Source organism: Mesoplodon densirostris, chromosome 8, assembly GCF_025265405.1.
Source record: "Mesoplodon densirostris isolate mMesDen1 chromosome 8, mMesDen1 primary haplotype, whole genome shotgun sequence".
NCBI lineage: Eukaryota > Metazoa > Chordata > Mammalia > Artiodactyla > Ziphiidae > Mesoplodon > Mesoplodon densirostris.
In genome coordinates, this window is record NC_082668.1 from 23,221,070 (window position 1) to 23,247,906 (window position 26,837).

Here is a 26,837-nt window from a genome sequence, read left to right on the forward strand (position 1 = left end):
TTCTACCATCTTTACCTGCCACTTCTTAGAGTATTATTTCAACCCCATCTTATAATATGTTAAAATATGTGTACATTTTTTAACCTCAATAATACTAATATGAATAATGCTAATTCACATTAGTATTAATAATTTCAAGAATTTGCTTGCTATTTGAATATAATCAGATCTTGTAATTAACTAAATTTTGTCCAGAGCAACCCTTGATTGTCAATTTATTGAAATTTGCATTAAATAGGTACCTAACTCCAGTTAGTGATGAGGAAAAGAAAAAAAATTTCTAATGTGTATCTATGATTCTATTTACCAAATACAAAGCTGGAATATGCACATACATCTCTGTATTAGTTTCTTATAGTTGATGCACAAATTACTACAAACCTGGTGGCATAAAACAACACGTATTTATTATCTTGCAGTTCTTGGAGTCAAAAGTCCAAAATCGGTTTCACTGGGTTGGACTAAAGTGTCGGCAGGGCCAACCTCCCCCAGGAGGCTCTAGGGGAGAATTTGTTACCTTGCCTTTTCCAGCTTCTAGAGCTGCATTGCTTGTGTTCCTTGGCTAATGGCTCCTTCCTCCATCTTCAGATCTGTCTTTGCTTCACCATCACACCACCTTCTCCTTTTCTGTCTCTGTAGTCAAGTCTCCCTCTACCTCCCTCTTATAAGCCTGCCGCAATCTCCTTGCAAGTGTGGTTGTACTGTGGTGAAGACTTTTTTGAACTCAGCATGTTGTGTGATCACTCAGTATTTCCAACACTTTTCTCAAGTTCCGTTCCTGGGAAACTCGCACTGATTTTAGTTGGCCTTTACTTGGTACATAAAATGTAAATGCAGTGTAGACACAAGCATGAGATTGGTGGCCATCCCAGTGATCCATGCATGAATCGGCTTATTTTTTCAGACTATCACATTTTTCAGCACATAAAATCTCTCTGGTCTGTTTGTCTACCATCATGGCAATTTAGCTCCTCTGAGCCTGAGTTTTGACTTCCCCAGGGTGAGGATTCAATTGGTTTGCCCAGCAGCATTTATAATAGGTTATCTCCTTTGGACAGAGCTTTTGTGCCAGGCTGTCTAGCCTGGGCTAACAATTATGGAATAAGCATCAGCAGGTCCAGTTATGCATAAAGCACTTTCTCTGGGGAAGGTAAGCAGTTTCTCAGAAGTGGGCAATCTAAATGCAAGTTTAATTGCATAATTTCTTTAGTAAAATTGGAATGGATTCCGTGATTCTAGAGCCTATGCAGTAATGAGGGTCACTAAATTGCTACAGTTGAGGAGATATGATAAATTCAAGGAAGAATACCCAAATTTATGAAATCTTTTTTGTAAGGTCGGATCTTAACAAACGGCATCGCGAAACAGAGGAAAGCTTTAAGTGAGCTTTATTAGGGGGCACTCCCGGGTGAGGTTCACTGGTCCGAGAGAAAGGGGCCAGAGAAGTCGCGCCCGGGTGAGGGTTGGGCAAGATTTTATAGGGGAAGAAGGGAAAGGGGTGTGGTGAATCTGGGAGGGCTCAGGGTATTCCTTATTTGGTGGTCTCTTCGGGTATGGTGGCAATATCTGCTGCCGGTTACATCAGTCTTGGGACCGCTAGTCCCGCCCCTCGAAAGGAGGGAAGGCTGGGCCGGGTGGAAAGCCCCCAGGTCAGTTCCTGGAACTGGGTGGTCCGGAATGTCTCCAGGTCAGTTTCTGGAACTGGGTGGTCCGGAGAGTTTAGGTCTGATGCAACCTGTGAATCTGATTGCTTTCCTCTGCCTCGGGCCAGTTGGCCTTACACTTTTCACTATCAGTTACAGCTATATACAAGGCTAAAAGGATTGCTAAATGCTTAGGGTGAAGAGGAAGGTGGGTTAAATTTGAGAAAACTGTCCAAGAGTTGTCATATCTTTATTGCTTTCTTGCACGAAGAAAGGTTCTTCTCTTTGGAAGAAAGGAAGGGAAAAATACTTTCAGTGCAGGAATAAATACAGAAGAAAATAAAAGTGTGAGAAACACATAGGAAAGATCAAGGTGCAATTTGTTTGACTTCAGCAGACAAATTAAGTTGGAGCAAAGCAGATAAGGGGATGCAATAGAAGCTTAAATTTATGGGTATTATGACTTCTCTAGTGAGTGAGACACCCACAATTTAGGGTTCTTCTATCATAATTTGATGTCTGTCATTTATTTTGTCATGAATTTGAAAGCTTCAGAGAGGTAGAGTAAAATGACAGATGATATTTATAGTTTCCGTAGAGATTGTTGGGCAGAAAGGCACGGCAGTTACCATGGTCTAGCATTTTTATAATCTATTTTTTCTCATGCACCTCTCACAGTAATATATACTTCTTTAGAGCTCCTTGGGAAATTTAAATCATTTGGTAACTTTTATGTCCTGCTAAGTTTCTAGGAACTTACTAAGTTTTGATATGCATGAACTAAAATTACTGTGTGATTGAGTTTATTGAAGAATTTAATTCAAAACAAGACTAACAATAATTGAGAATCATCCTAAGACATCGTTGTTGTTTATATTATTTCCCTGACCTATTCTTATAGGATGCTACTTCTTTGTTACTCATTTGAAAGTGAGAGAAATAGTGTATATGAGACAGAGTTCTTTTGCTCCTGCCATGGACCAAGTTCTAAAAACAAATCTTATGGCCATTGTCCTAGGGAAATTGCTTGGTCATTTCTAATAATTACTAGAGCATGTTTGTGGCTGACAATGGGGGAAAAGTGGAATCAACAGTGTATTGTCAGAAGTGGTCCCCATCGTTTAAAGCAATGAGAAGGTTCACAGTATTCTAAATAAAGAAATGACTGAAAAAAAGGATGTTTCAAAAAGGGCAAGATATGGACCAAATTACTAGAATAGAAAAGCATTAAAGATGGCAGAAAGGAGGTGCATCTCTACTGAATCTTTGCATTTACTGAATATCTGTTGGCCAATAATGGCTTGGTTTCTAATGCAACGAAAGGCAAAACAATTTGGGCACTGAAAGTGCTTCTTCCAGAAACAAATATATATTTTTTTTTTTGTAAAGCCAAACAAGTGAACTTTATGATGCATTATGATGATTTTTCCTAAATCACTAGTCAGATAGAATGTGGAGATTTAAAATTACATGTGGGATTTTGCCAGAATGCCCACTCTTAATTATTTTTTGAAAAGGATTGGATAGATTTAAGTTTGAGTTACATTTTTGATCATCTTAGTTCCTTATGTAAACCTGATTTGAAAATTCAAATTTATCCAGAGAAACTTTCAAAATGAATCAGTACATCACTTTAAGTGAAAATTTCCAGAAATGCTAATTGGTAGAGAGAGCTTCATTTCCTAGCAACAAGTCTCATTCCAATGTTGTATTTTTCTGACTGTGAATATGCATTGTATCATAAGATTATAATTGTATTTCAAATTGTCATAATTTACAGTTATCTTTTCCCTACGTATACAAACAACTTAACAAAGTTAAAGGCAAACCTAATAATCTGACTAATCATTTTTTTTACCAGTTTAAACTGCCACAGAGAAAAGCAATTAAAATAGAGAATCTTTTGTTTGTTAACAGCTCACCAGTCAGACAGTGGGTAAGCAATTATTTTTCTGCTTTTTTTTTAAGTTAAATTTTGAGATGTACGATTAACTTGTTAAAGACTAGGCATATATTCCCAAAATATATTATTATGACATGAGAATAGCATAACAAGATTTCTGAGGGTGAAATAATATTTCTCAATTTATTTTTCAGTGATTTGAGAAATCATTTCTCAATGATTACATTTCATTTATATAAAAATCAAGTCATTTATAGGATGTTTGGGAAGACAGGCCATTCTTGATTATTTAGAGATCAGAGAGGTCTTTCTTCTGAGTTTTCATAATCAAATTCCTGGATTTATACAAGATTGTATAGGAAAGAAAATACAAAATACTTGTAAATACATAATACAAAACTGGCCATTTATAAAATTAGTACTCACTCAACACAGAATTCTCTATGCCTAACACTAGATTCTATACTCCCTGTTGCTTAAAGCATCAGCATCTGGACAATATGATATAAATACAATGCAAATCAAATTCAAAGTAAAAATACAAATATTGCATAAGATGCAGACTTTCTTGAAATCACTGAAAGTGACAATGGACAGTTTCTAGAATCTTGAGCAAAGAGAATTTCACCACTCAACCACTGGAGAAGAGAAAAGAAAGCAGTAGCAATGACGCGGTAGGAGCTTCAAAAGAGAATTATTTGACTATCAAAGGATTAAGAGAGGCCCTTGGGAAAAAGTGGATTAATAATGCCATGTCCAACTATGAAAACATTTCTTTGCCATGTTACAACACAAACCAATGAACTTTTGGCTCATTCTTGGTTCATTCTAAAAATGAACACAAGGGCTTCCCTGGTGGCTCAGTGTTTGGGAGTCCTCCTGCCAATGCAGGGGACATGAGATCGACCCGTGGTCCGGGAGGATCCCACATTAGCGGAGCAGCTAAGCCCATGAGCCACAGCTACTGAGACTGTGCTCTGGAGCCCACGAGCCACAGCTACTGAAGCCCGTGCGCCTAGACCCCGTGCTCTGCAACAGGAGAGACCACCACGCTGAGAAGCCCGCGCACTGCAACGAACAGCAGCCCCGGCTCGCGGCAACTAGAGAAAGCCCGCACGCAGCAACAAAGACCCAACGAAACCAAAAATAAATAAATAAATAAATTTTTTAAAAAATGAACGCATAATTGCAGTTATAACCTAAATGTTAAATAAGATAATTTATTTTCACAATTTAAATTTCATTTTTTAAGCTAAAGATCCATCAAATCTCTTTTATCTTCCTCTTCGTTCTTCTCCATCGCCTCTTCCTTCTCTTTTTCTTTTTCATTCTCCTACTTTAGTATTTGTTATGAAATTTTGCCCTGGGGTTTAGAGGACCCACCTCAAGTGGACCTTCCCTAGTACGAAATAGTGTCAGATCCCAGGGACCTACTGGGCAAAACCAGAAAAAGGAATGAGCCAGAGCCATTTCAGATCTCAATATACTGAAAAAGATGAAAGAGCAGGCATTTGGGGACATAGGTAACAACACTTGTTCTGGAATGCCATCAGCTTTTGGGGGTAGAATATCCAAAATCGGTGGCCTTTTCCCAGTTCTCAACCCTTGACCTCTCAGCGCTGGAGGAGTTTTTTTGGGTTTTTTTTTTTGCGTTACAGTACACGGGCCTCTCACTGCTGTGGCCCCTCCCGTTGCGGAGCACAGGCTCCGGACACGCAGGCTCAGCGGCCATGGCTCACGGGCCCAGCCGCTCCGCGGCATGTGGGATCTTCCCGGACCGGGGCACGAACCCGTGTCCCTTGCATCGGCAGGCGGACTCTCAACCACTGCACCACCAGAGAAGCCCTGGAGGAGAGTTTTTTAAAATGAAGAATGCGATCGCGATGTTTTTCAGTCTCTTCCTCCCTGCACCCACCTTATTCGCGTACAGTCCCAAACTCTTCTTCAAAGTAAGTTTTTTCAAACTTAAGTGATGCTTCCTGTGTACCTGAAGTTTTTCTTTTAATCTGCATCATCTTGCTTCTCCTGCCTCCTAATGTCGTCAGTTCCCTAAGGTTCTTGTCCCTCTTCCTCAATACTTTCTCCTTGAATGTCCTGTATATCGAGAATCAGGTTTTATTTACCATGTGGTAAACAGGGACATTTTAGAGATCTTTCTAAATACTTGTCTGAGCAAAAAAATTTTTTTCTGATGAAAATCAAGTTTCAACAAATCGAACAGGTACAACATGCACAATCTCAGGAGGAGGCCATTCTGGTTGCATTACTATTCTGCAACGTGTGGAAACAAATCTCTCACATCCTTCCCTTTCATTCTGGACTTGAAAAGGAATCTCTTTCTATTCAATGTATTCTTTTTGTTAATTCTAAGTATCAGAGAATACCATCACCAGAATAAATTTTCAGTCTCTCCCCGGCTTGAGTAATTGAAAAAGGGGATATGACTGAACAGCTCATTATGATTCAGCCAAGAGCATCCATACAAGTGAGGAATAAGAACTATGGGTACCTACCCTCCCAGTGCTTTCTAATGAACCATAGGTCATTAGTACTGGGTCTTTCGGTCACCCCTAGTTCTAGTATAGATGCCCAATAAAAATATTAAGCATAAATTTTAGGTTGAGTTTGAATCTTAAGAGGCTGTCCATATTTGCAATTTATTTTCTTCAGATACCTTACAACTGATCTTAATAGATTATTTTAAAGAAAATCTCACCAGTGACATAGCTCCAATATAAAATGTGAAATCATTATGCCTTATAAAAACATGATTTATACAGGATTTTATTATATTTCACTTAAATAGTTATTAAGTAAAATGTAGTTCATTGACTGATTATAAACTTTTATAAATTGTTTCATGATATTCTTCATTTCATTTATGCAGAATATGAATAATATATCATAGAAAGGAGCTGTTATCCCCTCCAAAGTCATGTTGGAAAACTACACAAAAAAGTTTATTATTTTGAAAACAAATTCACAATTGTAAAGTTTTATTTCCTATACTTCATTTCAGTGAGTTAAAATATTGATTTTCACAAACATGAATATTTTTAACTTTTACTATATTAAAAAACATGTCAAACCTTGTAAAATAGTGAGTACTGTATTTGTATTCAAATTTTCATTAGGCATTTTAATAAATATACTCTATGTATTAAGTAGTATACAAAGAGAGATAACAAGTGAAGCTACTTTAAAATACAGAGGCTGCAGTACAATCAGCTTGGAATAAGGTTGTACTTCTCTTCCAAAGAGCTTGGTGCCATTTTTCTCCTTAAATGTTTCCTTTAAGAAGCGCATTGTTTGGAATTCATATTGCTCTCTCTTAGCAAGGTTAGGTCCTTTGTTGCCTTGACAGGATATGGATGTCTTGATTCATGTTTGCACAGAACTAAACCATCACAGTATATCACACAACTACTGAAACTATTTTATTGTCTTTCTGTCACATTACAAATTGATTTTAAAATACATTTGCCTTATAAAGGCGAAAACTGCATTGCTTGTGCTTAAACATTGCATAAACCAAATTTAGTGATCTGGTTATTTTTTATGCTTGCTTGGGCCCAGTTGTTAGCACTTTGGAATGTCCAACTGTCTGCAGTAATTTACTGCAGAAAAAACTCTTTCCTATATTTCTAGAGTCTGCAACTCTTTAACCTTATGAATTTAAGAATGAGTCAGTTTAATCTTATATCCTACTACAATAATATATTTGTATGTATGTACTATTACATTTATATGCATTTGATCTTAGTTGTATTATGTAGTGGTTTGTTCGATGTTTACTTGGTTGTAAATTTAAGTAAAGCACAACAGAGAAATGAATACACATACTGATTTATTGACAAAGGCTGCAAACGTAGTTCAGTTTGTAGGAAAGAAGGTGATGTATTTATTTTATTGTCTTATGGTAACCTTTATTTTCAAAAGTTAGTGGCATCTTTATTTAGAAGATCAATGGATCAAATACTGTTTAAAATAGGTATTACCACTATTTCAAAACTGGTATGCTTGTCAGCAAGTAATACTTAAAATACAAGAAATACTCATTTCAAGTAATACTTAACAATTTTTGAATAATTATAACACACTTAAGCAGAGCTGAGCTTGTCAAGATTGCTCGACCTGTGACCATGTTAGTTCTGTAATTTTATTTAAAGAGATATAGCACATGAATGAGAATAAGAGAGGATGTGGGGCTATGGTTCTGTTTGATTTGATATTAAATTTATTCTCTGAGTAAGCAGATTAAATTGTTACTTTAATTCAGTATTTTAAGAAATGATCTTTAGATTTTTTTTTAAACTATGTTGTACTAATGTTGTGTAATTAAATACTACCTAAGTCTGAGGATATCTCTATTCAAATTATAGGATATTGTTTTTTTGGCTGTGGTTCAAATATCAGAACAAAATGAGTGCGATTTTGTGATTCTCCTCCAATGCTTCAATCATTTATTCTGGCACCCTATAATTCAAGAAAAGAAATTTAATTCCTACTCAGAAATGAAATGGAGACATTTCAAAGCAAGCCACATTGTCTATTGATCATAATGGGAGTTGCACAAAATCTTGATAGATTTTTTTAAAAGAAGGTATTTTTTTCGGCAGAGGCCATTGTGCACTGACGATTGAAGTTTAAAAAATTTGTTTTAATTTTAACAAATGTAGGGTTGGCTGAGTACCTCTTATTTTGAGTTTGGATAAAGAGAAATATAATGATAATCATTCACGTGTATAGTTTACAAACTGCTTTTACGTAAGGTATTCTCATTTGATCGTCACAGAAACACTATGAGAAGGCAATTATTATTTTTCCCATTGTAGAGTCAGTAAAAGGGAAGCAGAGATTGTAAACTCTGTGATGAGGGGGTCAGGTTGGGCTTCCAACACCTAAGATAGTGACTGGTATGTAAGCACCCAAGAACCATCTGATGCATGAGATAATTGGAAGAATGCATTAAATGGTTTGGGTAAAAAAATTAGCAAATGGCAGGGCCAGGGCTTGACCATGTATCTTATAGTTTCAAGAACAATGTCCTGTCTTTGTTTTTGTTTTGCTTATTCATTAGTTGTTATCCCACCTCTCCTGCTTTTTTCTGCCTGCTCCTGCCCCAAGAGATGCTCATGAATTCTCTTAAAAATATGTATACTTTTAAAGTATATTTCTCCTTTTAGTTTTAAATACTCTTAACCATTCAAAAGAGCTGGAAAACAAAGGGTCTTTTTCCTTTTCCTGTTCTTTCTGGGTTTTGATAATTACTGCTATCACAGCATCCACATTCACCTAAAGTAATAAGCCAGAAAGATGTGAAAAATCTTTGACATCAAGTCACTGAGTGTGAAAATAGAACTCTATTGAGAAGATAATATGATCAGAAAAAATTTCAGGTAATATATTTTACCCACACGGACTGTCGTTTCTTGCCTCTGGCAGGATAAGCCTTCATTTGCTGGGCTGTTCGGACAGTTTTGAGAGTGAGACGATAAAAGCCTGAAACATCTTCCAGCACCACGGCCTTTGTCCATCTTGTTCTGGTAGCAAACCGTTTCCCCTTGGGGGCAGGAAGTATCTGATATTTAAAAAAAAAAACCCAAAACCAGAAGCTTCTTACCCAGCCCTACTGAGATAAAACAAAAGATTAGATTTCAAACCAGACTGGTGCAAATCTGAGCTCTCACCGTCTTTGCTAACAATTTCAAACTTTCCTCATCATTTCAAGGTCCCAGATTGCCAGCCAGCTCCTACCTTTTTTTGGGGCCACATGATGATGTGCTCTGACTCTGATCTGTAAGCAATAATGTGTTCAGCCAGTTCACTTGCACAAGAGACCTACCTGTTCAGACATGAAATATTATCACCTCTATACTCAGTGTACACAGAGAGCATCCATAGCATTTTCCAGGGAGCCAGGCCCCATAAATTCATAGATATCTGGTTTGTTTCCACAGTAATCCTATATCCAGCTAAAAGAGTTCCATAATTTAGGACTTGTTCTTAAGGTTCTCAGTCACCCAACTCCAGGCACTCTTCACTGGCTGCCTTTTCTTGTTGCAGTTCCCATCTCGTGACAATCTTGTTGCTTCCTCCTCTGTCCCTCTCCCTCTCTTCCCCTTGCTCCTTCCCAAGCCCCAAACCTAATTTCTCTTGTCCATGGCAAGTAGTTTAAACACCGCCTGTTGCTGCTTTGGTTTTTCCTAATATCCCTCTTAGCCAAGCACCTTATCAAGAATTTTCCCAAACCATCTCACAAAAGAAATTCCGATCTGAACCATTAAGAAAATGCTTTTTTTTTTTTAACATTCTGATTCAACACACTCATAGATTTTATTTCTCTTCATTCAGTTAGATTACATTATAACGTTCCAGTTACGACTTCATGCACGACTAGGGAATGGTGTGGGGAGCGGAATCTAAGCAACACCCACCAAGGATAATTTAATCATCTTTAGAGAACTTGGAGGGCACAAATGATTTAGGAATGTCTAGAGAAAACAACAACAACAACAAACTTATCTTAATTAAAGAGAAAGTAGAGCAAGTTTGGTCCAGAAATAATGCCCCCAGCATCAAAGGGCCAAGCTGATTCTGACTACAGCATATCTGTCGCTTTGTCCTCATTCATTCACTCACTCATTCATGTAAATACCTACTAAGCTCCTGGTGCTGTTCTGTGTGCTGGGGTTATAGCAATGAGTAGACAAAAATCCCTGCTTTCCTGGAGCTTACATTCCATGAGGAAACACAGATACTAAATTAGATAAATATAAGTTAAATATATAATGTATTAGCTAGTAATACCCACCAGAAACACACAGAGAAGATAAAATAGGGTAGGAAGTGTTCCTCCAGTCCAGCCCCTCACAGGCATGTGATGTGAACATAAAAGCACAGCAAAACCAGAAGCGTCAACTTCATACATCCTGTTTGGGAGATACTGAAAGCACTAGGCAACATAATTAGCACAGAGTAGGTACAAGATTGGGGAAAAGGAAATCCCCCTATTCTAATAAAGCAGTGTTGATGCAGAGTACCTTCTAAAGGCAGCAGCTAGAGATGATTTTGAGCTGGAGGGGTTGTGGAATCCAAAGGAGTAAGAATCTCACCATCTCAGAGCATATCAGGCTTCTGAGCCAAGGCAGCAGAAATCACTGCAGGGCTCAGAATCAAAGCCTAGGAAGAGGGAAAATCTAGATGCCAATACTGTAGCCAATAGCACTGTGTTTGTGAGTAAACGTGAAATATAGCCTGAAGACTTCCACTGGGCGGGGGTGTGGGGGTGGGGGTGTGCGGGGAAGACACCAGATCCAACACAGCAGGAAGATGCTCTGGTGTACGGGTAAATGTTGAACAACTGGCTTTCTGAGAGTAATTCCCACACCCGTTCACTGATATTTGTGTTCAATTCATGAGTAAGATAAAAGTGAAACTTGTTTGTCAGTGATGTGAGTGAATTGTTTGCTCATTCAGTTTTGAACACTGGAAAAATAAATCATCAATTTTTTGTACCTATTCACGATACAAGAGCTATAGACATGACATATTAATCTGTATTATTAACATAACTTTCAAGCTACCAAGGTGATGTTACTGAATGTGGAGCTGGCAAGAAATGTGCAAGGGCATACCATTATATACTATGGCATGTCCATCATAGACATGTTTTTTTTTTTTTTTTTTTTTTTTTGCAGTACACGGGCCTCTCACTATTGTGGCCTCTCCCGTTGCGGAGCACAGGCTCCGGACGCGCAGGCTCAGCGGCCATGGCTCACAGGTCCAGCCGCTCCGCGGCATGTGGGATCTTCCCGGACCGGGGCACGAACCCGTGTCCCCTGCATCGGCAGGCGGACTCTCAACCACTGCGCCACCAGGGAAGCCCCATAGACATGTTTTTAAAATGTAATTCACATTAAGAGGTTAGATAATAAAAAAAAAATGTAGTAAAACATTTAGGAAGTGATGAGTTTTAAATATTTATTACTTTTGTTTTAAGAAATTATTTAATTCTAAGTTTACACAATATGGTTTTTAATAATGGCTATGTTTAACAAATAGCTAGTAAAATTCCTACAAATATAAGGTTGGCTCTTATGAGCCTGTATAAACCAGCTAGCACACATCACTGGTAGATGCCAAAACTATATAAATGTAGATTGTTATTATTAATCATGTGACAATTTTTATTCTCAGGCTCAAGTTGTCCTGAAAGGGCAAGTTAAAAAAAAAAATTCAGTCCTTTAATTTTACTCTATTTGCTTTGATTGGACTGGGGCTTTTCTTTGAATCTCTAAGCAACCGATTTCCAAATCTCTCTTACAATGTATAAATGAGCAAATAATAATCTCAACCATTATTTGTTGATTCCTGCTAGCTTCCCTCTCAAGAAGGTGACTTTTCACTAATTCCTCCCCAAATTTCAGAAGTTCCTTATAGTGTTCAGCTATGTACTATATGTAATCACTACTATCTAATATGCATTAGGTTGAGCCAGATGAAATTGCTGTTATCTGACCATTTCTGACCTACAAAAACGTAATTTCATATGCTTCAGTCCAGTGTCTTTGCTCTAGTCAAACTGGTGCCGATGTTCCCCCATCATTTGTGTCTGTGTTTATATCATTTTGACCATTTGAAATAATCTTCCTCCACCGTTCTACTACTTTAAACCTCTCTATCTGTAAGACTTAACTTCTGCTTTCACTTCTTCCACAAAGATATCCACGATCACCCCAGTCTTTTTTTTTTTTTCTTTTTTTAAAATAAGTTTATTTATTTTAGGATCTGTTGGGTCTTTGTTGCTGCGCACAGGCTTTGCCCAGTTTTGGTGAGAGGGGGCTACTCTTCATCGCGGTGTGCGGGCTACTCTTCATTGCGGCGCGCAGGCTTCTCATTGTGGTGGCTTGTCTTGTTGCGGAACACAGGCTCTAGGCGTGTGGGCTTCGGTAGTTGCAGCACGCAGGCTCAGTAGTTGTGGGACGCAGGCTTAGTTGCTCCACGGCATGTGGGATCTTCCCGGAACAGGGCTCAAAACTGTGTCCCCTGCATTGGCAGGTGGATTCTTAACCCCTGTGCCACCAGGGAAGTCCTCCCCAGTCTTCTGTAAGCAATTTGTGTGTGTGTGTGTGGCCGGGCCACAAGGCTTGCAGAGTCTTAGTTCCCTGACGACCAGGGATCAAACCTGGGCCACAGCAGTGAAAGCGCTGAGTCCTAACCACTGGACCAACAGGACCCTGTAAGCAATTTTAAGCATTCTCTTCCCTGACCTTTTGTGATACTTACATGTGCACCACATAATTGAACACTTAATCATAACCCGTCTCATATCATATTATTTGTATTGTTTCTTATATTAATCGTGTCTGTAGACAGTAAATTCTCTGAGGGGAAAGACTATAAGTTAAACTTCTTCTGTAATCGTACAATGCATAATTGTGCTGAAAATCAGTACGCACCCTCATATTTAAACTGACTTGGACTTAAAGTCCTTGGAAGTTAATTAAAACTAGGTTATGCAGGTGCTTAAAATCTGGGCTTTGAAGTCAGGCAGACCTGAATCTATTTCCCTACTCTGCCGCTTATAACCTGTGTGTCCTTGGGATGATTACTAAACAACCTGAAGCCCCTTTCCCCCTTCTGTCAATTGGATAGGTAATGACCTCTTTACCTTCAGGTGATTGTTAGGATTATATGGTAAGTCTAAATTATATAGACTTTGTGGAAATTTAAAACCAAAGGATACTGTTGACCCATGAGCAGCAGGGGTTTGAACTGCACAGGTCCACTTATACGTGGACTTTTTTCAATAAACACAGTTGGCCCTCCATATCTGTAGTTTCGGCATCCACGGATTCAACCAACCATGGATCCCAAACTTAATACATGAGCTAAGGTTGGTTTAACCCTTGGATATGGAACCCCGGATACAGAGGGCTTACATGGGACTTGAGCAACCTTGGATTTTGGTATCGTGATAGGTCATGGAACCAACACCCCCTCCCTATCCCCCTGACCCCTGTCCCATTCTGAGGAACGACTGTATATTTTTCTCAATGGTTTGATTAATTCATATAAAGGACAGACTATCATTGTGTATGTCTGGCTTAACAATGCAAAGTGTTGTTATAGTTATTTTTAAGATAAGGTTTATTCATTGAGGTAACTTCCCAATCTCCCAATTAACACCTAAAAATTGCATATATATATATATGCAATTTATATATATGTATATTATTTTGAGGCTGGGGGGGACAGATATTTTTAAAAGTTGAAATATACTGGATTGCAGTCTACCTGACTATCCAAGAGGATATTGTTCTTATTATCTAAGAATAAATTTCTTATTTTATTATTATTATTTTTAAAATTTATTTTATTTATTTATTTTTGGCTGTGTTGGGTCTTCATTGCTGCACGTGGGCTTTCTCTAGTTGCGGTGAGCAGGGGCTACTCTTCGTTGCAGTGTGCAGGCTTCTCACTGCGGTGGCTTCTTTTGTTGTGGAGCACGGGCTCTAGGCACGCGGGCTTCAGTAGTTGTGGCTCACGGGCTCAGTAGTTGCGGCTCGCAGGCTCTAGAGCGCAGGCTCAGTAGTTGTGGCGCACGGGCTGAGTTGCTCCGTGGCATGTGGGATCTTCCTGGACTAGGGCTCGAACCCGTGTCCCCTGCGTTGGCAAGCAGATTCTTAACCACTGCACCACCAGGGAAGCCCCATTTTATTATTCTTGAACCTAGAGTTTTTATAGAGTAATAAATGACAGAATTTATTAAGAACTTACTGTGTGTCAAGGACTTTGCTAAGGTTATTAGCTTATTTTATCCATGCAACAGTAATGAGGTATTTTCTATTATCCCTACTTCACAGATGAAAAAATATATAAGCTATCTTTTGAGATAGCAAGAAAAGCAACTAAATGAAGGCAATGCAAAACTATTGAGGGGAGATTTAATAAACTTTCTGTCACAGAGAGTGACTTTACAACAGTAACTAAATTTTAATTCAATGTTCTAAACTCCAAAATGTATTTCTAAAGGCCTATTAAGGGTTATTATCAATACTAGCAAAATGAATCTAATACGAACAAGGCATAATTTCCAAACAGTATATGTGAATGAAAAAAAAAAAAGCTGAAATGTACTTGGTAACTGGCCACTGCTTTCAGGGACAATGGTATACAGTCATTCACTCATTTCCCTATTTATCGAACATATACTGTGTCCAAGGCATACTTAAATATACTGGTTACCTCTTACGTGTCCTTGGAAAGAAATTTAAATTATTGTATGAATTTTGATTGCACTGATTACAAAATTTTGAAACACAATGGAACCCAAACTAGGGTCGATGCTCATTTCCTAAATGAACATTTTATGTGCAAACAAACAGCTGCTGGAATTCAATAGAATTTAAAACAAGCTGTTTGTAAATTTTACAGACAGCTGTTTTTAGTGATTTTGTCAACAGAATCTTCCTGCTTTGAATCACAACATTCTTTCATTATGGTGTCCCGTCAAAGAATAACTTGCTGACTTTAATCACGTTTACAGAGATTTATGACTTAATACTTATTCAGTGGTAGAGCTTCTCAACACAAAATGTCAGTGAGCCTGTTATAAATTGCTTCTGGCATTCCTACTCTATCTTTTATTTGGCTGGGAGTATTTCCACCTGAAAGTGATAAATTCCTGCTATAACCTCTTTATGTGCTTCAGTAATTACACTGTACAGAAAAAGGGGGTTTCTACTGAGATCTCTCCTTAAAAACAGCAAGCAATCAAAGGCAGTGGAATGAGCTGAACTCTGAAGTCTGTTGAACCAAAAACAATGACGAGTGAAATATCTGTGTCAGACTGAATTTGATAAATGATCAGGAAATACAGAAGATACCAAAACCTTTAAAACCATTGCTGAAGGGACGTAATAATATATCTATGTCCTTAGACTACATACTTTTGATTCTGTAACAGAAATTTGGCAGGCGCCCACAAGAATGGGGTTAACATCCTTTCAAAAACCATTTCAAAATATCTAGATGCTTCTAGTGACTTAGGTAATTTTTCAGTAAATGCCAAGGTCTACATGACATTGAGACTGTGTCTATATGTGCAACTCAGAGAGACTGTAGCCACTAACTTGATCAATACATGTATGTACAACTGTACTGCCCAAGTAGGGGTCCACATTCATCATATGGTGTCTGTGGGTGGTAGGTACTGATTAGTTTTGGCCATACTGTTTTGTTTGCTTCATATAAGCCGTCTATAGTACATAGGGCAAAATTACTGTTTTTAATTGTTGAGGTTTCCTTGCTCTTAAAGGAAGAACAAAATAAATAAAAGATCTCCAAGTTAACTGAACAAAACTATAAGACTTTTTGTTAACGGGTCCTAACACCATGCCAAGGATGGTGTTAGGAATTCAGTAGATAACTTCATTTGCAATGATACTAAGAGAGATTATGGTCATTAAGCAAAATTCAAGCTTCCTTTCAGAGTTATTGCACCATATTTGCAAAGGAATTGCTACGGCAAGTATCTCTGTTCCATAGTCACGGAATTGAGAGGCTCCCTCTATCTCAGAAGATGTACTCTTTCGTAAGAGAATTTTAAAGCAAGCATAACTGGCTTAGTGCAACTCAACAATGCTAAAACCAGTTCTAAAGATGGGAAAATGTGTTGTGCACTGTGACTTAAGCTTCAATATATGTATTAAAGTTCAGGACAGTCCATTGTGAAGGGATTTGCATTGGTTGTGCTGCATTCCTGGTTTAGAACAGTTTCATAGTTTGTAATTCCTTGCTCACAGCAACCCTGTGAGAGGTCGGTATACGTTAATCTGACATTTACAAAAGATGAAACTAAGTTCCAAGACAGGTTAAACAATGGGCCCATGGGCACAATTCTAGGAAATGGCAGGGGTCGGTTTATAACCCAGTTCTGCTTGACTCCAGAGCTCTATGGCACTTAATCATTATGCCACATTGGATTCCAGAAAAAATGGCACAGAGCTTATGACTTTAACTTAGGTTAATGGCATTTTCACGTAGGAAGTCTAGCTCAGTCAAATGCAGAGAGCAGACACCACACTCCTAGATGCTGTGGAGGTTTGTTCCACTCCATCAATTACCACATTCAATTGTTCTTTATCAATTGTTGTCAAACTACATTTTCTGGGGGTAGCTCTAGGTTTCATAGAGGTCCTTGCAAACAAAATTTATATCTGTCAAAGAGAGTGCACTCAAAAGAATTGAGGTGGTTGATTTCACTGCATGACACCATAATTCAAAGCCAGAGAAGAATTAGTGTACGTGCTGAATTTGTGAGATAGTTTCACATTCCACGGGGCTGAGAGTCTGGATGTTACGCTTGTCCCATTTTACTTGTTATATATGTTTATCCAAGTGAATATGAGGAAGATTTACTATTTGTAAAATACTTCACAACACAACAGAAGAAAAAAATTAGCATTTAGACTGTTTTCAACAAACTTTTATATTGAGCCTGAAGATTGGAAAGAAATCCAGGCTGGAGATGCCTTTGGAGTACAGGAGAATTACAGATGGTAATCAAAGTGATGGGGGGCAGGGCATGGAAAGAGAATGGGTAAATAGGCTAAAGCAAGCCAATTTGTATGCCTCAGAATCCCCCTTGGGACCGGAGAGTTACACTGGGGTAGGATGAATAATTTTGGAAGGGTTGAAGGTTCTAAGGTTCTGGGGAATACTGCTTAACTGGAAGGAGAGGAGGATAGACTAGGAGTGAAATGGAGCAACAAACCTAAACTTGATGGACTCAGGGGGTCCTTGCAGGGAAACGAAAAGGGAAATAAAATACCATTTATCCCCTTTTAAAGTGGAGAGGGGATATTGTTAACGCCCTAAGCTAAGGCTTTACCAGGACCCTATAGCTGGACTGCATTTGCCTGGGGAAATTTTTTCTGGGAACAGAATTTCAGGATTTCACACACTGTTGGTGTACCTCATCCTGGGTAGGTCACCCATCTTTCACCTGCACACATAATGGACATGGGAGAAAGAATTGGCTCTTGAAATTCAGGATCCAGGCCTGAGAGGAAGAGTTGGTTCAAAAACACATATCCCATCTCCACTAAAAGCTAAGCATCAGTCACCTGAGCTGTAGCACTGCAGGGCTGGGAGGAAGCAAATGGAAGGGGAAGTGGCAGATGGAAGAGTAACCTTGCTTATTCTCTTGACCAGTGTACTATGGCCACCATGAAACAGCTGCCAAGAATTCTGTGAGTTTGGGGAGAGGTAATGGAGCAGTGGTAGAAGGAAGAGGAAACTAATAGGAGAAAGAAGTCATTGCACCTGCATCATAATTCATTTAACAGCACTGTAGGAACAGGCCAGTAACAATTGTTTGGTCCTCAAAGCATTTGACCAAAATGTGAAATTTTCATTTACTCTGATCACAGTTAAATTATGCCCTAATAAAAAAAAGCATCTGATAAAAATATTCAGTGTCATTCTGTGGTAAGTAAAGCATTCACAGTACTGATCATCTTCACATTAGTTTTGAGTACTTATGATGTAGGTGCTTTTACATTTACTGTAATCCCACAAATCTACAGGATAAATACTGTTATCCCCGTTTTGCAGATAAGGAAACAAATGCTCAGAGAACTTAAGGCTGGACTTAAATCACACAATTATTCAGTGGAGGAAGTGGGATTAGAAGTAGGACTTCCCGGCTCCTGAAGTCTCCAACTAACTCCATTATACACCATAGCATCTCTCCAAGTTCATTTAACATTTTAAGTTCTCTAGGGTTTGATTTCTCTGCAAAGGGTAAGCAATGGCTTAAAAAAATCAAGGATTAACTTCTTGGCTACCTGTGAGGTTAAATATATATATTTATATATATTTGGTTAATTTCATGTGCTATCCTAGGTCAGGTAAAACACCCTATAAGACCTTATTTAGTTTTACTCGTTCTGCGTCTACTAACCACGTGTTTATCTGAAAATGTTTTAGATGGCTGCCGTGTAGCTTAAAGACTGAACGGGACTTGGGTGGACACCGGGTTATCAGCTAGAAGGCTCTGGGAACACTCCAGGTGAAAATGATACAACTGGGCCTGCTGTGAAGACAGAGAGAAGTGGGAAGATTTGAGAGTAAGGGGAAAAAAATGCAAGGGTTTGGCAGCGGACTGGATGGGGAGGGTGAAGGGGTGCGTAGTAGGTGTATCTGTATATATGGCCATCAATGAAAAGCCGGGGGTGGGGGTGGGGAGAGAAAAGAAAGTTACATTCTTAGGAATTAAGAGTGTCAATGTTACGAGCAAAGCGTTTCCAAGCTCAGCAGCAGTCGAAACAGCACTCCTTATAGACCATGCTCAACTAAAAAGTTTCTCGGTTTGTGACTTTCCATTGATTAAATTCGGCTACAGGTCCCTAGAATCCTCGCTCTGTAAAAGCAAGGACTTGCTCACGTTCTTGCCTTTACGCCTCAGGGCAGCCTGTGGCCCCGCCCCCTTTCCCGCCGACAGCGGGGTCCTACCGCGGCCCCGCCCCGCGCCGAGGCCCCGCCCCTCGGCCCCGCCCCGCGCCCCGCGCGCCGGGACTTTTGGCGCGTTTTGGCCATGCCCCGCCCACCCTGCGCTCCTGGTCCATTAGGCGTCCCACAGGCATAGAAGTGGGAAAAGCTGGGGCGGGGGGCCGGGGGTCAGGTCGCAGGCCTGCGTTGTCTGGGTGGTTGCCCGAGTTCGCCCTGCCTCCCGCTCTCCCAGGAGCCTTCTCCGCGAGGGCGGGGCGATGCGGGGGAACCGGCCGCCGAGGGTCCGCTCCGGGAACGAGCCTCATCCTGCGCCCGCCATGGAACCGGCAGGTCGCGGGACCTGGGCGCACAGCCGCGCCGCGCTCTACCGGCTGGAGAAGCTGCTGCGCTGCTCGCGTTGGTAAAGATCGACCCTCGAGGGGGCTGGCGGGAGGGCCTCGGCGGGGGGCAGGCGTCTTTTCAAACTTCCGGTTTCCTCCGTTCATTCCCGTCTCCCCACCTCCCCCCAGCAGTTGGGCCGCCGAGCAGAGTTAGTATCTGCCCAGGGATTTGGTGTTATTTATCCCCACTCCGGGCCCCCATTCAACCCTTTCTGGGCGGGTTTCTAGCCTTTCTTGCACCAAACCCAACTAAGATGGTAGTTTTCGAACTTTAGCGGGCTTAAGAGTCTAGAGGCGTGGCTAAAGATGCGGATCCCTGTTCCCGCCTCCAGAGTTTGAATCTGTAGCGCTGAGGCATCTGCACTGTTCACCGGGCCCGTGATTCTTGTGACCAGGGTAATTCCAGAACCTTAGGCCGAGGGCTGTTAGGTTTGAAGAGGCCCACTAAATTTGAAGCAGCTGTCACCATTTGCTGAGCTGGCCCCGTTGACCTTTTATACGTCGCAACCTTATTTGGGGAGGGAGGAGAGTTTTGGGGACTTTTTTGAGGGGTAGATTGAAGATGGCGGGGTGATGGACACCGCCAGTTTCTCTTACAATATTACATTTCCTTGGTTTGATCAAAGACTGTATGGCTTGGAGTTCCAGCTCTTAAGAGATGCTGTTTATTATTACTTTTTGCTTCTTATTTTCCTTCATGCTGTTACACCATGGGAATCCTTTAAGTTCAAAGTTTTCATTTCATCTGAAGACATCACTTTCTTGACTGGTACTCCTTGCTTCTTATTTTCCTGTAGCTCCTCCTAGTATAGAAATAAAGAAGGTTTATAAAACCCAAGAAGGGCTTATCTCACTTTTCATTTCTTCCAAAAGCGTTTATTGAGCGCCTGCTGTGTGCACAGCTCAGTATTTCTGCATCAGTATCACTCTGGCAGGTTTTCTCTCTGCTCGTAGCTGTTCTACCCTATTTCTTTTTTGGGACTTTGTTTTGATCCCCGCCCCCCCACGATGTCCAACTTGCAGAACTTTGTTGTACGTAAAGCATAAGTAACATAGCAACTCTTTCTTTAAAAATGGAAAGGACGTAACTGTCAGAGTTTCACACTTTAAACCTTGTGACAAATGACATCATTACCCTCCTTAGAAAAGTGGCACTTTTGTAAATGAAGACATTCTGATGTTGTGTGTGTTTTCGCATAGCACAAGGGTCATCCATCAGAGACTAAGAAATTTAAAACTGGCTCTGTTGGTTGCTATAATAGAAGCAATTGTAGTCACACCTTCATAGGTCAACGAAAGTGAGACATTCAGACGGCACATTTCTGTATGGAAGGCACTAGAGCGGCAGCGTGATGCCTCACTTAGACCGTAGAGTCAGACCTCTGGGGTCAGGTTCCAGCTTTGATACTGCTGAATGACCCTAGTCATTCAACATCTCTGTGCCTCAGTTTCCTTATCTGAGTGACGATGGTGCTCAGCTCATCCTCCTGTGAGGATTCATTAATAATAAAAATATATATATTATTGAACACCTACCAAGTGCCAGACTACTCTAGGCATTGGCGATTCATTAGTAAGCAAAGCAGACAGAAACCCCAACCCTTATGAAGCTAACATTCTGTGGGAGGGAAGAAACTAAATGAAATTATACATGTAAAGTGAATGTGGTGATTGTTATAGAATCAGTGATTAACAGCACGTGTTTTATGAAAATACAGAAATACAGTCTGCTTGCTGAATGGTTTGGGGGAGACAAAAGAGAAGTAAAAGAGGAATAACCTATAGGTTGTCCTGAAATCTAATAAAGCCAGTTTCACTTTTATCCCCTACCAGTATTTTTCCAGTTTCTAACTGAAGTGAGCAGACAGTAAGAGCCAAAAGCCTGAAAGTAGACATCAGTAACTAGGTCCAGACTTTTAATACAACCCGTCGTGGATGGTTAATGATACTGAACTCCAGTGATTTGTTTATTTATGAAAAAACATTTTTTTTTTTTGGTCCGCAGCTCGCCATGCGGCTTGTGGGATCTTAGTTCCCCAACCAGGGATTGAATCCGGGCCCTTGGCAGTGAATGCGAGGAGTGCTAACCACTGGCCTGCCAGGGAATTCCCTCCAGTGATTAAAAGAAAAAAAATTAATATACGAACCACTGATGGATTAACTAAATCTCAGCCGTTTCTTTTAGTGCATATTTTAGCATAGGGCTCTGCAAACTTTCTCTGTTAAGGGTCATATAGTATATATTTTAGGCTTTGCTGTCACAAACAGTGTCTGTTCTTGTTTTTTTTTACGACCCTTAAAAACATAAAAAAAAAATTCTTACCTCAAGGGCTGTACAAAAACAGGCTACTGGCTTGATTTGGTGCACAGACAGTAGTTTGCAAAACTTTTAACAGGTAAAACATCTTAAGGTTAAAAATCCTTTTTGGTGTAAAATTTAATGTCACATGGGGTTTAGTGTTTAGAAATGATTAGCGTTCCTCTCCCTGTCACTGCACGTTTGGCATTGTCTTGTAGTGAGTAAAGCATAGGAAAAAACCAACCCATTCTTCCCTCCTGTGCTTTGCCTAGTAGCTGCCTGACATCACTCCAAAGAAGCAACTCAGGATGGCCTGCTTCTTGCTTTTGCTCCCCGTCATTCAAAACAGTGTCATATTATTTAAAATTGTGTGTCAGTGTGTCTGTCCTTTTTACAGAGCTTCAAAGTTTTACCCAGTGGGCTAGTGGTTACCCCAATTACCCTCACATTCAGCTTGCAGCCGTCATATATCTCGTGCTCCCAGCTGTCACCTGTCCTGTGTAGCATATTGGATCTGTTTTGCAGCAAGCATTACTTGTGAGTGAGGGTGGATTGCCTACATTACAGGGCATCTTTTCTTGACCTTTAACATAAGTATGACTCCAAGGTGAAGCTGATGAAATTGTTCAAGAGGCCAGATGTGACATATGTGTTAGGTCCAAGCCTCACAACCAGATAGAAGCTATTTAAAGATTTGGGAAAATGAGACGGGAAGCATGAGAATAATGGGTTCCTAAAGGAAGCAGGAAATGGGAGCTGTAGTGAAAAAGCCCAGGTGTCTTATGACACTGTTTTGGGAATTTAAATAACTAGATACCTCTTGATCTGTTTTTGGTGGGGGCTGGGGTTTAGCATCTACCACAATTTTAATTCGGAGTTCTGGTGACTTTTATTTATTTATTATTATTATTTTTAATTTTTTTCATTTTATTTATTTATTTATTTTTGGCTGCGTTGGGTCCTCCTTGCTGCGCGTGGGCTTTCTCTAGTTGTGGTGAGCGGGGGCTACTCTTCGTTGTGGTGCATGGGCTTCTCATTGCAGTGGCCTCTTGTTGCAGAGCACGGGCTCTAGGCGCGCAGGCTCAGCAGTTGTGGCGTACGGGCTTAGTTGCTTCGCGGCATGTGGAATCTTCTGGACCAGGGATCAAACCTGTGTCCCCTGCATTGGCAGGCGGATTCTTAACCACTGCACCACCAGGGAAGTCCTCTAGTGACTTTTAAAATTGTAGTTGATTTACAATGTTGTGTTAGCTTCTGGTGTACAGCAAAGTGATTCAGTTATACATATATGTACATTTTCTTATATTGTTTTCCATTATGGTTTATTACAGGATATTGAATATTCTCTGTGCTATACTGTAGGACCTTGTTGTTCTGGTGATTTTTTAATCAACTTTTAGTAAAAAGTCAAAAAACAGTCTTGTGATTTTTAAGATAGGTGATTTTATTTTTCTAAAGTATCTCTTGTCGTTTTAGTAAAGGTGCTTGAGATTGTTTTCTCTTATATTTTGAGGCTGCATAGCTTAGTGGTTAAGAGAATGGATTTTGGACCCTTGGCTTCAAATCCTGGCTCAGTGATTTTGGACAAATTATTTCATCTTTGTGTGCTTCCTTTTCTTGACCTGCCGATGAGTTAGTAGTAGTTTCTACTTTATACGTTTGTTAGGGGAATTAAATGAGTTAATTTGTAAGGTACTCAGAGCAGTGTGTGTTATGTTCTAAATGCTATATGAATGCTTGTAAAATAAAGGGTAGATTTCCTGACTCCAACATTAGCCTTTGTCTTTATTCATTAGTTTGGAATGTTGAGAGGCATTCTTATAGGCCATTCATCCTTTGATGGGATGATTACTCCCTTCATTGTTAGGAAACAATCCCTGAGGCACTGTAAATTGTGTAAGTGGTGATGCAGTGAGGCTTTCCACCCTTAAGGCGCTATCCTTAGTTATGAGGGATGAAGTGTACACACAGTTCAGGGTAAATTAGGATGAAGGCCAAGGGGATGCAGAGAAGAGTACTTGGGTGGGACCAGTGGAGGAAAGATTCCTGGACTTTTTAATTGGGGCTTGGAGAGATTTTTATAGGTGAGCTGGGTAGAGGATTATAGCAAATAAAAATATGCTAAAAAGTATGTAGAACAGAGGGGAAGTGAGTCAGGTGGGCAGTGTTAAAGACAAGGTCAGATCCTAGGGATTAGAAGCTTAACATTGTTTCACATAGTTACTCCCTGAGGAGAGCAATTTGTGTAACTTTCCTGGGACCCTGGTGTCCTCATTTGTAAAATGAGGAAAATGGATGAATTGATTTTTCAGGCGCTCTCCAATTCACAGACTGGAATTATTAGCGTCTTTTGGATGTAAAATAGTGTTTAAAACTTTTTAGTGAAGTTTGACATACACATAGAAAAGGGCACAAATCATTAGTGTTCACGTATCATATGTCCCTCCAAATTATGGGATTTATTTACTTTTGTGGTATTTTGATTCTTTGATTGACGCCTGTCTCCTTCAGTTATACTGCACATTTCATAAAGACAGGTTCACATTTGCAGTCACAGTGCTGGACACATAGTTTCTTAGTGTTTGTTAAATTAAGACATGAAAATTTAGGTTAAGTTAGGATCACATTGCAGGTGGAAATACCAGAGGACCTGGTTAATTCATTTGAATTGCCAAGAATCCTCCATAGGTTCCTGGTAGTAAACAGTGACTAAAGTTTCAGGGGAGATGTAGAAGGTGCAGGTCTTTCTCCCTGGGATTTAGAGCTAGAACCACGACATGCACAGTCCCATTACAGGCTACACATGCCTGGTGTTATATAGGGCTTGGGACTGCCATGGAGACTTACCAGACACATTGAGCACCCTTTAGTACTGTCCTCCATAGCAGAGGAGATGGAATTACAAGTGAAGTTACTGTTACGCAGGTCTGGGGCCCAGAGGACAGTTTTCAGGCTGAGAGTACAAATTTGAAAGTTATCTGCGTATATGTGGCAATTGAAGGCATACTTCTGGAAGTGAGCTGGGAAGAGGGTATAAGGGTGAATGCCTATGTCTGAGCCTGGAAACTCAATATTTGAACATCGGGTGGAGGAAGTGATGCTTTAAGGACAGGAATATCAGCAATTACTTAGATACTGTTTTCCTTTGGAGGAAAGGGAATATAGAAGACAAAATAACCAAAACTGTTTGAGCTGGGTATACATGATATTCTATGTGGCTTATCTGTCTCCTAATAGTAGGTTCTATTATAAATAGTCGTTAATAGATAGAATTCTATTACCCCTTTGATTTGGGGGATATTTGACTCATTGATTTATTCAGTATTTATTGACACTGAACAATTAGACATGAGTTACTATTTTTCCCACGTGATTTACTTTAATATGGCATACAAAATAACTATACAAAATAAGATGCTTTCATGTCATTATCCATATCCCTGACTTGTTAACAATTTTATTTATTCTCCTCAAGAAAAATAAAGCCAGTTGTTTAATTGGCTTGGGGAGCCTCTGCATTTTGGTGTTAAATGTGTTGGTCCACACCTAAAAATAGCATGGGAATTTTCTAAAACACAAGAGCACTGTAGTAGCTATCTTGCCTAATATTAAATAGCAGTTGATATCTCATGGAGTCATTCAGTTAAGAAATAGGTCTGCCTCTGTATTGTAATCTCAACTGAATTTACTTTCCTTTTCTTCTTTGCAAAGAAAATTTTCTCTCAATAGGACCTTTAAAAAGAAAAAAAAAAAGTTTTTTTTCCCTACTTAGTTCTTCCCTAAGTTATAATCTTCTGACTGTACCGGTCTTTCCAAATCAACTACATATAAAGTAACAGAAGTATGACTGCAGATGGAAAAAAATAAAGTAGCTGAATTTTCAAGGTACAGAAGTCCTGTTACCATGCAAATGTCTTTTGTTATTCTTCTGGATTTTTTCCTTCTAATATATATGTATATCAAACAAAAAATAGGGTAAGGATAAAATAGAATTGTTAATATAAATGCATTTTGTATGTAGTCTTCCACTTAGTTCGTTCACTAAGGATTTATTGAAATCCTGCTGTTTGCATAACACCATGCTAGGTAGGTAATGGTGTGTTGGGGAGCTCTGAAGAATTGAAAGTCAAGATCTCTTGTCTGTAGGACTACAATCTATTTGGAGACTTAAAAAAAAAAAAAAAAGAAAGAATCAGACAGATAAAATACAAAATACTTAGTTTTCAACATTGATTTCTAGAGCCCCAGCTTGATGCCATCTCTGGGACTTTAGAGCATTTTGTACTTAAGTCATATGTTAACCTGGCTTATAAAACTACCCAGCTAGATTGTAAGCCCCTTAGGAAAGAGTGTAATGCAGTCAACTTTGTGTCCTTTGTATGTGTCTGCTGCAGGGTACAGATTTTGCACAAGTGATGGCATGGAAACTAAATTCCAAGAAATTCTGTGCTTCTTTGTTTAGTGTCATTTTTATTGTATCATCCTGGATGGTATTTGGAAAATGTGTTCGGCTTGAATAGTTTTGTGGGAGGAGGAAGTATATTCTAGGCTGGGGACAGTCTGAGCAGTACTAGGCTTGGAATTGGTCATAAGGTGTTTGACAAATGTTACAGACACTGACTGGCCTGATAAGAGCAGTTTTTGTTGAGGAGCAGTGAGAACAAAGGTTGCCTGGCTTTGGAGTAAGCAGACTGTGAAGAACTTATTAAGTTTTTAAAAATTGAAAGTAATACATGTATATGCCAAAGAATTAAAATAACATGGTATACGGTTATTAAATATTTGTTAAATGAATGACAGGTAAGTCTGAATCTTCTTCAGGAACCCACTCTGATCAGTTTCTTGTGTATCCTTTAAGAGGTTCTCTATGTTTGTACCTCAGATGAGAGGATACCAGTCATCAGGTAGATGTATCATGATTTATTTAACCATTTCCTTGGTAGAAATTTAGATTGTTCCCAGTCTTGTGCTGTAATAAACACAAGACTTATTCTGGAGTGAATATCCTTGTCCATGTGCCTTTACATTAAAAATTTTTTATTAGAATTATACGTGAACACAGTTGACAAAGTCAGTAGGACAAAGAGTATAAT

At 39.5% G+C, this 26,837-nt stretch overlaps 1 protein-coding gene across 2 annotated transcripts in view; it reads left to right on the forward strand.

The window, feature by feature from the left end:
- The first annotated feature begins 19,178 nt into the window (after positions 1-19,178).
- The window catches only part of BARD1 (BRCA1 associated RING domain 1), a 70,163-nt gene continuing 62,504 nt past the window's right edge, over positions 19,179-26,837 (forward strand). The window contains exon 1 of one of the 2 annotated variants that reach the window (XM_060106958.1): positions 19,179-19,465. Coding sequence is in view for 1 of the 2 variants with exons in the window: in XM_060106955.1 (XP_059962938.1) it covers positions 19,323-19,465 (143 nt within the window). In the remaining variant the exon portion in view is untranslated. The remainder of the gene's footprint in view (positions 19,466-26,837) is intronic. The other variant, XM_060106955.1, reaches the window with a different exon arrangement.